Here is a 12,965-nt window from a genome sequence, read left to right as displayed (position 1 = left end):
TTCCTCCCTGTCTCACATTGCAGCAGTGTGTTCCATTCTTGTGCCAGTATGTATGTTCCCACCCTGTGTCACATTGCAGCAGTGTGTCCCCTCCCTGTGCCACACCGTGCCAGTGTATTCCATCTTTGTGCCAGTGTGTATGCTTCCTCCCTGTGTCATACTGCAGCAATGTGTCCCTTCCCTGTGCTACACTGTAGTAGTGTGCACCCTCCCTTTATCACACTGTGTGTTCACTCCCTATGTCACACTATAACAGTGTGCTCCCTTCTTTTCTCATATTCTAACAGTGTACTCCCTCCATCCCTGAGTCATACTGCAGCAGTGTGTTCCCTCCCTGTGTCACATTGTAGCAGCATGTTCCAGCCTTGTGTCACATTGTGTGTTCCCTCAATGAGTCACGTTGTGTATCCTCTCCCTATGTCAAATTATTACTGTACTCGTGCACTTTCTCCTAGTATTCATTTTAAGTCTGTATTTATGTCAGGAATGAGTGTTATTTAGAACACTAGGAACATTCAACCTCATACCCCACCCAGATCAATTTGGAAAAAATCCTTTTGGCATGTGCAAAATTAAAAAAAAAACATAACCAGGGATATGTAGAGGCACCTTCCACCTTCAACCAGTATTGGGTGATGTAGCCGGGCTTCTTGATGGTCTCTTTTGGCCATAAGCTTAGTAAGAACATATGAACCTGGGAATCTATGAGGAGGATCTGCAGCTTCTGCACTGAGCTGCCAGTAAAGACAACCTTCTTCTGCCACCACATCCTACCCATTAGTGGACACTCACATGTGGCCTAGGGCTACAATCACTGGGAACAAACTTGCTATATACACCACTGTGTACTATTGGAAGAGGAACTCCAAGGAATGCACCTTGATGCAGCAGGATGGCCCCACATAAAAGGATTCAAAAGTATACAATATATGCAAATGAGAACTACCAAAAGGAAAATGTACAAACTGTGTGATTCCATTTAAAGTTTGCAACATATGTTAAAGGTAGAAAACAGGACATTCAAGGCAGAAGTGCAGACATTTTAAATAAATACATTTTATGAATTTATATAAAAGTGAAAATCTTGCTACTATATCCTGCAAAAAGTATCCTATGTTAAAATAAACTTCTAGGAATAGAGTATTAACAGGCAACCCTTAATGCTGCAGTGAAGGCAAAAAGAGACATTTAGAAGCATCTTAAGCAACCACAATGAAGCACTTTTTTATAAATGTGTTAATCACAGAAGTCTAGTGCACACACTTGAACTTTGTCATGGACAATCCAGGAATATTATTAGATCCCACAGTAATCTAACAGACTTGGGAAGAATCAAACCCTGCACTCATAGCTATAGGTAGCAGCTCATTGTCTTACATCATCATGCTCCCTAAAACCTTGTTTAAAGGGGATTCCTATTTTAATATATTTTCCAAATATCTAGCCACGAGACTCCTTTAGGAGAATCAGCTTGTAGATTTACAAACAGGTCAACAAACACTTTATTCTGACATATGTGACCATGTTATACCTCTCAGCCATGTTGGGAGTGAGTTGCTTTTCCCTTTTGGTGATCATCTTTTGGCTGTTGTTATTAGGGAAATAGAGCCGCTTTTAATCTAGACTAATGTGTAGTAACCTCCATTTCCCCAAAGGAACAGCGGGAAAGAGTTATGAATCATGTCTGGGCACAGGTTCTGAAATGAAGAAATATCCTGAAATCACAGCTGCTTTAGTCAAACCCTGAAATGTGGTGTCAAGAACCATGTCCCAGGTCCCCCACATTTCCAATAAGCAGACAGGAGACATTTCAATCCACAAAATGGATTAAAATGCATTAGGAGTATATATTTTCTTTATTTGCCACATGAGACATTCTGAAGAACTTCCTCTCATTACTGCACTAGTTTTATATTTAGGACAAGAGAGCATTTTCCAAAATATGATACCCTCAATGATCAGGATCCAACCACTATCTGTTGTCTTCCTAACAGAGCATCGGTGGGATTATCCTTGGGGTGCCTCATTATTGCACCCCTTTCAAAGTGTCCACTAAGGATCAGCAGGCATGTGAAGGGATTCTGCTCAGGTTGCCCAAAGTACTTTTTAAATCATTGGAAAGACAAGGGGTCCCTGCAACCCATTACTTGTCCTCAGTGTTATAACTACATGTTCTTCCAAACCTATGTGATTGCTCTCCATTTCACAGAAGCAAACTAACAGCAGAAATAATCACACAAATCTGTTAATCTCCCAGTTTTCTTAATTACTGCTTTATCTGATCTTCAGAAGTACAAACAGCCATTTCTGCTCATCACTAATACTATTGTATGTTTTGCCCTATGCATTTTTAAATTCTAATAGCATCTGGACCTACCATATTATAAATGAAATGTTCTATTTGTCCAGTATGACTTCTGTGAAAGAATATCTTCTTTATATCCATCTAGATATGAACCACCCTACATTATACCTCTTTTTTCTTGGACATGTAATTTGAAAGATGCCATCATTTTGGACTTTGAAGCATCATTTCAGGTACCCAAATGTCTCTGTTGCGACTTATCCCTCCTCTATATTAAATGTTCTTAGTCTGTTTTTATATGACTTAATATCCTGAGCACTACCCCATTTTACTTTCTTTCCCCTGGACCATATCTGTCACATCCACATTACTGAAAGGATGAGGCCTACATAACTTTTACACACAATACCATTATTGTCTTTCAAGTTGTTTATACAGAACAATATCTTCATACAGACAGAATAAATTTAGTTTTTTTATAATTGACAAACTGTTAATTAATTCTGCGTATCTTACAGAACGGTCTACATTTTTAGAATGACAGAATACACAGTCTCTTTGATCCATTAGTGAGCTGAACATTTAATGAACATTTAATGGAAAAATGTGTCCAAGGCACGATTCAAGTGAATATATCACACATGTCAAACCAATTTTACCTTTGACCTTTCATTAACACAGCAAGCTAAATAGAGTTTTCCAAAAATATTTGTCATCTACTCACATTTACCTGATGTCTACTACAGTTATAGAAAATAGAACAGCCAAAGACAATAGATGGAAGTATCAGAATCCATTTCCTCGTCATCATGGTGTTTTCCAATAAGACTGCTGATAGGGCGTAACAGAGAATTAACAGAAATCCCAGATTCCTAAAACAGAAGCATATTCACAGTTACTGATCAGTGCACAAAATTTTCAGTAGCTGTTCCAAGAATCTGGCAAAGCAAGGAGAGTGTCAGAACATTTTTATAAGTTGCACAAACTATAGCAGTTCTTCTTCTTCCCCCTAATATAAGTTCCCAGGCTCTGTGACTGCAATCGCGTTATCTCCTTTAAACCACAAAACAAAAAAAACTGTTCGAGTTTCAGCACATCAGTCCTCAGCTGAAGGAAACACACTCACCCCCCCCACACACACACACACACACACACACACACACACACACACACACACACACACACACACACACATATATATATATATATATCTATACACACAGACACACACACACACACACACACACACACACACACACACATATATATATATATATATACACACACACACACACACACACATATATATACACACACACACACACACACACACACACACACACACATTTGTACTACACCAAACACATGCATTATCTGGCTGTTATCTTTTTGTATTTAGCCTGAACCTAAATGAAAAACATTTTTAGACTTGATTGGGCCTCTCCTGAAACAAGTCCAGTTCTCTAGAGTTACATTTCTACAAAAAAAGGTTCTACTATGGGCATTTGAAAAGGGCTCCCCAGGGAGTCTGGCCTCAGCCTTTGATACAGGTACGCTTCAGTAAAACAGTTGCCTTTCTTTCTTTCTTTCTTTCTTTTCTTTATCTGAACAAATAAAACAAAATAAGCAAGTAAAATTGGTGAGAGTTCGGGCCCTATGAATATCAAGAAGGAGACAGTGCATAACATTGTTAGCAGGCATTGTAAATGAACTTGCTTATTCTTCAAAGGTAAAGCCAGGTTCCCTTGGGGAGATCCAGGAACACTCCATGGATTCCAAAGGTAACACTGAAAATGCTGTGTTCCTAAAAAAGGTTACATATTTAGAATTTGTATTACGTGAGATCAGGCTAAATATATTACAGTCAATGAATGCAAGTATGCAACTGGAATTCACTTCTGTACAGTGAAATGTATTCATTTTTCAAACGAGAAGGTGTAAAGTATTTTTCTGACATTAAAAGGAGACTGAAGAGCTATTCTATGGTTTAAGGGGAAAGATTTTGTCAACCTACAAAACTAGTCAATAAGAATCTGAAATGATGCCTGGTTCTTAGCTGTAATAAAATTCCTGGATTTCATCGCAGCTGTTATAAATGTATATTTTTAATTCTACAATCCAGAACCAACTTGTAAAAGGATTTATTTGTATTTAATGAAGGTACAAAGCAGATGCACCTTTTTCAGACTCAGTACTTTAGAACTGTCTGGTTAAATTACAGTTACGCAAATGAAAGCCAAGGAAATCACAGCCTAAACCACAAGGAGTATTTCATTAAAACCTAATAACTTTAAGCCTTTTCAAACACAATGTCACAAATGAAGTGCATGCCATGCCTCGTTAGTTATGTCAGGCATTGACTTTCACCACCTGTTTCTCAGAACACCTTGAGGAATGGCAACTCAATTGATAAATCATAGCCTGCTTTGTTCCTGCTGAACGGTGCATAAACTACTTACACACAGATACTTTGCTAAGCTGTAATTCAGTCACTATAATAACATTCTTAGGTGTGACTGATACATCAGGAGCAAAGGTAACAGCTTTCATCTGTGCATGGTGTGTAACACAAGTGCAGGGAAAACATAGTACACACTGAAAGCTGGGCATGTGCAAATCATAGAATATCAAATAAATAAAATGAAAACTAAGAAATAAATATTGCTGTCACTTGCAATATTGTTTCACAGTTTTAAAGTAATAAAAAGTGCAAGATAATAGTGCTCATGTGTGATATGAATATACTGACAAGACTGATTTTTATACATTGCATTAATGCAGTGTACATTGGTTTTGTTTACTTTATTGTGCATATTGTGCAACCTCTTACCACAATAAATCTGGGCAAAACCTAAAAAATGGACGGACAAATGCCCCAAAATAAGGACAGATTTTAAATATTGCTATTATAAACTTTGAAAGTTGATAGAATAACAGGATATGTGTTAGCATGGATTTTCTGAAGGATATGAATTCTGAAACTCAAATATATGTTATTACTTCACGATTTCAATCCTCAATAATTTGCAGAAAACCACAAGTGTTATAAGGAAGAGACCAGAAATATAAGACAACAATCTTGTCATTTTGCGAAAATCTTGACTGTTGAAAGGTATGCTGCTATGCAGCATACTGTCACGAACAGTGATAAATGGCATACAGCTTTCAATAGTTTTGAGCACCACACGAATATGGTAAAATATGCATCAGTGCCCAGAAAAGGTGCCCACGACAAGCATTACAATGGAAGTTTTGCCATATGCATTAAACAGGCTCCAAAGGAAGCCTAACAAATGGAGGCAACAGTATCACAATATACAGGTTGTATATTCCATGCAAAAGTGTTCCTCAACAACAACAACACATGGAAGGAGCACTACAGTTGTGTACATATACAACACAGACATAAAAGGTGCCATAGTCCAGTGGATGTGATATAACAAACAAGTGGACATTCTGTGGTATCAGGCAACTATACTATGTCCCTGTGTAGGGATAAGGATCCCGTACGTGTGTACCCCAGTATACTACAGACTTGTATGACATACTGGTACAGTACTTAGCTCTCCAAATGCCATACTAAAGGGCCACATTAGTGTGCAGTGTTTCAGAATCGTATTCTATACAAAATGTCTACCATGCCAGGGACTGACAGCACACAGTCCCAATATTCAAAAACACTTGTTACTCCAATATTATGTGCCAAAGTCAGTGAGTCTTACACATCAAGCCAACTACAATGAGGCAGATGAAAGAAATGCTGACAATGACCAAGACATAGGTTCATTTATGCAGTCCAGGCCCGTATAGGACCTGGTGGAGGAAAGGAATTATGATGGTGTGCCTGTTCACCTCTGTTTAATGAGAGGGATAATGACAATATGCTGGAGGCAGGTGGTCCTTGTGGCTCTGGGCATTCGTTAAGACAGGGACCATGGATGGCATCTGGATGAGGTGAATAGGCAGGCCATAACGGTGTTTTGTCAGTTTCAAGGGAGACCACTTCATGTTCCCAAACTTCCACTGATAAACTGAATGAAAACCTGAAAACTAATTATTGCTTAACCTTACCTAAGGGAACTCAAAATGGCATAAAGTCCTTACCTAAGGGAACTCAAAACGGCATAAAGCTGAACACTGTTTCATCAACACGTGTTGAATCCCAGTAAACCAAATGGCCAGATCAGTGAGTTTTTTCCCTATGATTTGCCCTTTTCCTCACTGTAGTGCAATTTTGTAGTTAGTATATTTAGTTAGGGGGGTGTCGGGGGCACGGTCCCCCACATTGAGGGGTGTGGGGGTGAAGCCCCCCCACTTTGTAATGTTTGTACTGATTTGTTGTGTGTAGTTGGCCTACTAGGGAAAGAAATCGGTGATCTGGCCGTTCAGTTATCTGGGAGTTCGACACATATGTGTCAATGAAATGGCATTCAGCTTTATGTCATTTCAAGTTCCTGATATAGACCCCTTACCTAAAACTTCTTGTGATGCTGACCCCCACCATACCAGGCACAACAATCTGTCTTTATTTCTATGTAAAGCTACTTGCAACCCTCTGTTTACCTGATCATTCTTATAGGTTCATAGGAGGTTACTAGGCTAACAGCCAAAGAGTCCATGCAAGCCTAGCCATGACAGACCTGAGTTATCCATTCAATCTTAGCCATGTTATACCCAAGTTACCCTCACTGACCTTGGTTATATGGACATTACTTGCAGAGTGATTCTATGATCAGCACTGACTACCCCTGTCTATAAGGGACATGGGTGGCACTCCTGGGGTGAATTTGAGGTCACTCATCCAATTGTCCAGGTTGATCTTGAATAGGGTCAGTGAGGAACTCTGGTTTATGTGAATTTTGAATCTATTCCAGAGGAACGTCACTCTCTGGGAGATATATCCATATTTCCAGCATGTTCTGTTAATGTCACAAGCTAGGTTAAGATCCCTGGAGTGAGTGACTCTTGTCCCATTTGATTTGTAGATGTGCAGCATATCCATTAGGACAGGGTCGGAGACTGCCCTACAGAGTACAGTGACAGGGCTTTCAGTCTATCCATGTAAGTCATTGTTTGCAAGCCTTGACTTTTCCTGGTGAGAAACCTCTGTGGTCTCTCCAGCTGCTGCAGGTGTCTGGTGATGTACATGCAAAAGGGGACATTGTACTCTATTACTGGTCTAATGAGGGTCAAGTACAGAGGAGTCATAACATCCTTAGTCTTGGATGTGATACCCTTACTTATGAGGTGCTCAATGTAGAAGACTTTCCTTACCACTGTGAACACATGGTGATCAAAGTTTAGATTGCTATCAGCCTGGGTTCTCAAATCTCACACCACTGGGTGCACTTTTTTGTGTTTAGTTTAAGTCCGTGGCTTTGGCACCAATTGTTTGTCTGTGATAGCCCCTTCTGTAATATGTTAAATGTTAACATTGTTGGGAGATTCAATGATTATATCCCAATTTGCAATCATCAGTGAACTTAGTAAGCCACAGGCCAGCTACTTTAGCCTGGACTTCTGAAAAATAGATTCCAAAGAGTAAAAGGCCCAGCATAGATCTTTGTGGTATACTACTGGTGACCAGTCTACTGGTAGAGATGGAATCCCCGACTTTAACAGTGTGTGTTCTGTTGGTGAGCCAGTTGGCTACTCATTGAGTGATGTAAGAGTTAATCCCCAGCTGGGAGAGTTTTTCAATGACAACTGAGTGGGGAATTATGTCAAAAGCCTTGGCTATATCAAGATAGCCCTTCATCCAGAGCTTTTGTGACATTTTCAAAGAACTCTACCAGGTTTAATAAGCATGATCTACCCTTAATGAAGCCAAACTGGGTTGAGTCAAGAGTTTTAAGGTCATCTATGTCCTTGTTGATAAGGTCCATGATGATTCTTTCCATGGCCTTGCAAATAAGGCTATTGATTAGGCTTATGGGTCTATAGTTCCCAGGGTCAATTGATGGGCCCCCTTTGTGCAAGGGGATTACTGTAACTATTCTCCACATTGCTGGAACAAAGCCAGTTCTTGGGCTAAGGTTAAAGACAATGAAAGTAGCTCTGCTAGGTCTTGTTTTCAATTGCTAAGTAAGTAGTCTGGGATGTTATCTGGTCCCATTGAGACAGTGCTTTTGGCCTTGGAGAGTGCAGATATGACTTGCTGTAAAATTATAAGAGGGAGCAAACAAGTCTCAGGAATGCATTGAGGTATGGCTACTGGGAAGGGAAGGGTGAAGTTTGTGCCAAATTTTGTTAACTAGCAGGTTGGCAATTTCCTCAGGGACTGTGTGAGTGGTACCATCCACTACTAGTTCGGCACATAACTGGGCATTCCTTTTTAGATTTCTGACATAGCTAAAGAATGCCGCAACTAAATTAAAATTGCTTCCTGCATTAAGCAAACATCTACCATTTCAAATTACCTAACTCCCTCAAACAAAAAAGTCCTTTGCAAAGGAAAATGAACAATATTGCTCACAAAATGTATATTTCTTTTGTTTTTGGTTATGTTATCTAATTGATCTAAGTGATTTTGTTATTTATACCTGATTGAGTCTCTTGTAACTTCAATCTTTGAATGACTTTTTAGTCCAAGGAGCTTGTTGATATTTTTAATAGTCTTTTGCAGCATTTTTATCGTGGTACTAATAATTGGATTATCATTTATCGGTTGATAAATTTCTAGGCTGCTATGAAACAATTAGATACTTTTGAAGGAAATAGTCTTTCATAGAAATATTCTACTTTTGTTGGTGATGGAAAGAAGACTAATGTCAATGTTGCTTCACTTCCATCCATAAGCTGAAGTATTTGTCCTGAATTAGTTGTCACTGCTTTGAGGCATAAAGAAAAAAGAAGAATATGACCAGGCGGCAAGCAGCATTTCCCAGTTTGCACCTGCACTTTGACCTCTAATACAGTATTGGTTCCTTGTTTTACATTTGATGGGAAAGTGCATGTACGAAGAGATTCACAGTTGCCAGCTTTGAGTTTTTCTACAGTGAGCATGAATTCAACGGAATATTTGAAACAGCAAAGGATTACTTCGGCAGCTTGAGACAACACAGGAAGGTTTGGGGAAATGATTAGTGCCGCTGTTTCAAATTCAGCAGTGACAACAGATCTACATCTGCCATCCTCCAACTTCATTGCAGTAAGTAAAGACTTATAGATTCATAGGTAGGTAGTAGGCTATTGGCCCTAGGGCCTATATAAGCCTAGCCAAAAGGTACTCTGGCTTTCGCCACCCAAGAAAATTATTTTCCTGTGACCCTGTCGAGCAGAGCCACAGAGGTGATCCCCAGGGACAATTTCCTATTTCCCATCCAATTATCAAGATTCTTCTTGAAGAGTGCTAATGAGGTGCTTTATTTGATATAGATAGATAGTTTGTTCCAGAATATGGGAAGTCTCTGGGACAGGAATCTATCCCTCCAGCACGTTCTGCTTATTGTGGTGACTTGGTTTAGGTCCCTAGACCGTGTAGCTCGGAGGGATTGGAATTTCTTTAAGTGGAACATGTCCAACAGTTCTGGGTTTGACATAGCTTTGTATGTTAGGCAGAGATCGCCTCTGAGTAGGCAATATGTGACAGAGTAAAGCTGGAGTTTTCTGAGACTGTCTGTGTAGGGCATCTGTTTGAGGCCAGTAATCCCCTTTGTGAGCTATTTCTGTGGCCTTTCCAGTTGTTGTAGATGTCTTGTGAGGTACATACCAAAAGGGGCATTGTACTCTATAATGGGTCTAATGAGTGATGAGCAGAAGGGAACAATGACCTCTTTTTTTCCTGGATGAGAAACCTTTTGTGATAAGGTGTGCCACATAAAAGGATTTCCTGGCTACTGTGGCAATGTGATTATCAAAGGAGAGACTACTGTCCACCTATGTCCCAAGGTTTCTTATCGTACTTTTGGTGTTAAGTAGACTACCACCTATGTGGTAGCTCATGGGTACAGAGTTTTTACCAAAGGGGATGACAATGCATTTTTTGGCATTGAGTTTGAGGCCATGGCTTTGACACCAGGCATCTGTCTCCGTGAGGCCGTTTTGCAGGATGTCCACATCGTTAGGAGTTTCTATTATGGCTCCTAGTTTGCAGTCATCTGCAAACTTCATTAGCCAAAGACCTTCTGTGTCAGCCTGTACTGCAGAAAAGTAGATACCAAACAGGAGAGGAACCAGGACTGAACCCTGTGGTACTCCACTTGTCACTGGTCTGAAGTCGGATTTGGAGTCTGCTACATTCACAGTGTGGGTTCTGTCAGTGAGCCAGTTGGCAACCCATCTTGTGACATAGGGATTTATACCTAGTTTATAGAGTTTATCTATAATTCCAGAGTGGGGGATGGTGTAAAAATTATTGGCAAGATCTAGATAGGCTTTGGTGACTGCTTCAAAGAAGTCTATCAGGTTTAGGAGACATGATCTGCCTTTTACAAACCCAAACTGGGTGAGGTCCAGAGTTTGGAGATTACCAATGTCTTTGTTTATAAGATCCATGATGATGTATTCAATGGCCTTGCAGACCAGGCTTGTTAGGCTAATGGGGTGGTGGTTCCCAGGGTCCTTGGTGGCTCCCCCTTTGTGGAGTGGGATAACCGTTGCTGTGCACCATCCAGGGGTCACAAAGCCTGAGGTGAGGCTATGATTGAACATGGTGCTTAGGTGGGGTGCCAGTTCATTCTCAGTTCATGTAGAATGCAGCCTGGGATGTTGTCAGGTCCAATGGATGCTGTGTTCTTGGCTTTGGAGAGTGTAGTTTTTACCTCTGAGTCATGATTATAGGAACTTTGCATTCTTCTGGTAAAGAGATGGGCCCTTTAGGGGGGGGGGTAAAGTTAGCACTGAACCTATCTGCTATGATGTTGGCAATATCAGTTGGTTATGTATATTTAGTGCCATTGTGCTGTAACTCAGAGCAGATCTGAGAGTTGCCATTGAGATTCTTGACATAGCTAGAGAATGCTTTGTGGTTATCTTTAGAATCAGTGGTAATTATGTTTTTCTAACTAGCTTTGGAGGATTTTATGAGGGATCTCAGCTTCTTACTGAGGCTGACCAGGGAGTTCCTCCAATCATGGGATTTTACTCTTTTTTGCAACAGTCTCTTTCTTCTGTTGTAGAGTTCATTTATGGCAGGGGACCACTAGATTGGCTTCCTTTTTTTGGAGGATAGCGTCTTGGTTCTGTTAGGGATAGCACGATCCATGCACTCGTGTAAGTGCTTATAAAGTGCATTTGTGTAGGATTCAGCAGTCATACCTCTACTGTCCGTCTGCATGGGTGTCGTGAAGTTTGCCACTTTTGTCTTAAGAAGGATGAAGTTGGCTTTGGAGAAATGTTTTACAGTGGTTTCACTAATGGGGGGGGGGCGGGATGTTGATGTCTAGGGTGATTAACTTGTGGTCATATATGACCAACAAGGAATTGACCTCTGGTGTGGAACACCGGTCACCCATGTCAGTAATGACCAGGTCTGGGATATTGCTGCCCCTGGTCGGGGTGTGGATAAGTTGATCCAAGGCATTGAAATTTATGAATTCCAGAAAACGTTGAACAAAAGAGTTGGTACATGAGTAGTTTTCCCAGTTAATGGTGGGGTAGTTGAAACTGTCCATTATTAGGGTGTTGGGTTGTACCCTAATATTTTCCAGTGTATCAAGAAATGAGGAGTGGGAATCCTGGGGCATGGTGGGGGTTCTGTAGCAAGTTACAATTTGGATTGCGGTCTTGCCCATAGTTAGTTGCACTTGGATAATCTCGGATGCATTGAGCTGAGCAACTAGCCTGGAGGTGTGGATATCCTTAATGAATATGGACACACCTCCAGCTTTAGTGTTTCAGTCCAGGTTAGGTGGCCAAAAGGTGTGGTATGAATTATAGCCTGGTGTGAAGATTGGGTGAAGATAGGTGAAGGCTGCCAGCCTAGCCAAATAGAATTTTGGAGATAATTCTGTCATCTGTAAATATTAATATAAACCACAGGCTTGTTGTTTCTACTGACCAAGTAAAGCATGTTGTGACCTTTTGATGTTAAAACTCTGATTCACTAAGTCTAGAGTTAGGCATCCTGCCTATTGTTTTAAGGCCAGAGTTAATGGCCAGAATTTGCATGCATAAATGTCCTTTATTGTTCTGGTTTCTGCCCAGAGGTGAAGAATGTAAATGTAGTTTCTGTTAGCCTGAAACCCAGGGAAGTGTGAAGAAAGATGTAATGTGAACCAGGAATGTGATTTTAAAAACAGAGAGAATCAGAGAGCATTAAGCATTTTTGTCTTCACCATCCAACTCACCAGCACTGTCTTGCTCTATATGTAAGTTTATCTTAGACTTGTGTTTCTCTTAGTAATAGCTAGAAACTAGAAAGATTAAAGTAATCTTTCTGTGATGTCAGAACTGTACTACTGAATTATTTTAAGCATTTCTCTGTGATCTCTGAACTCTTGACTAGCACTGTGGGGTAAAAAGTATTGTCTTGTGTTTTGACTATTTGTTATTAAATATTTTAAACCCTTTCAACTATGGCTGTTTTTGCGGAGATAATTTAAGCTATTTAGAGTACTTACATGCCTTTGGTAAAATTGTACAAAGCCACTCTAATAGCTTTAGCCTTGGGCTATACTACCAATTGGATTATAATATTGCACAGTAATAATTGGACACC

The 12,965-nt window shown here is 40.1% G+C and overlaps 1 protein-coding gene across 6 annotated transcripts in view; it reads right to left on the bottom strand.

Annotated features, from left to right (window-relative positions):
* Positions 1–12,965, bottom strand: part of LOC122803551 (NXPE family member 4-like) — a 444,095-nt gene that overhangs the window by 256,393 nt on the left and 174,737 nt on the right. For 4 of the 6 annotated variants that reach the window (XM_044073206.1, XM_044073205.1, XM_044073208.1 and 1 more), the window contains one exon: positions 3,030–3,177. The exons of 1 other annotated variant lie outside the window; for it this stretch is intronic. In XM_044073206.1, the coding sequence (XP_043929141.1) occupies positions 3,030–3,116 (87 nt within the window). In that variant the 5' untranslated portion in view covers positions 3,117–3,177. The remainder of the gene's footprint in view (positions 1–3,029; positions 3,178–12,965) is intronic. One more of the 6 variants, XM_044073209.1, reaches the window with a different exon arrangement.

This window comes from Protopterus annectens, chromosome 5.part1 (assembly GCF_019279795.1).
Source record: "Protopterus annectens isolate FY-2018-M chromosome 5.part1, PAN1.0, whole genome shotgun sequence".
Taxonomy (NCBI): Eukaryota; Metazoa; Chordata; order Ceratodontiformes; family Protopteridae; genus Protopterus; species Protopterus annectens.
Note: the sequence above shows the minus strand (reverse complement) of the source record. Positions and strands in the feature narration are given on the sequence as shown.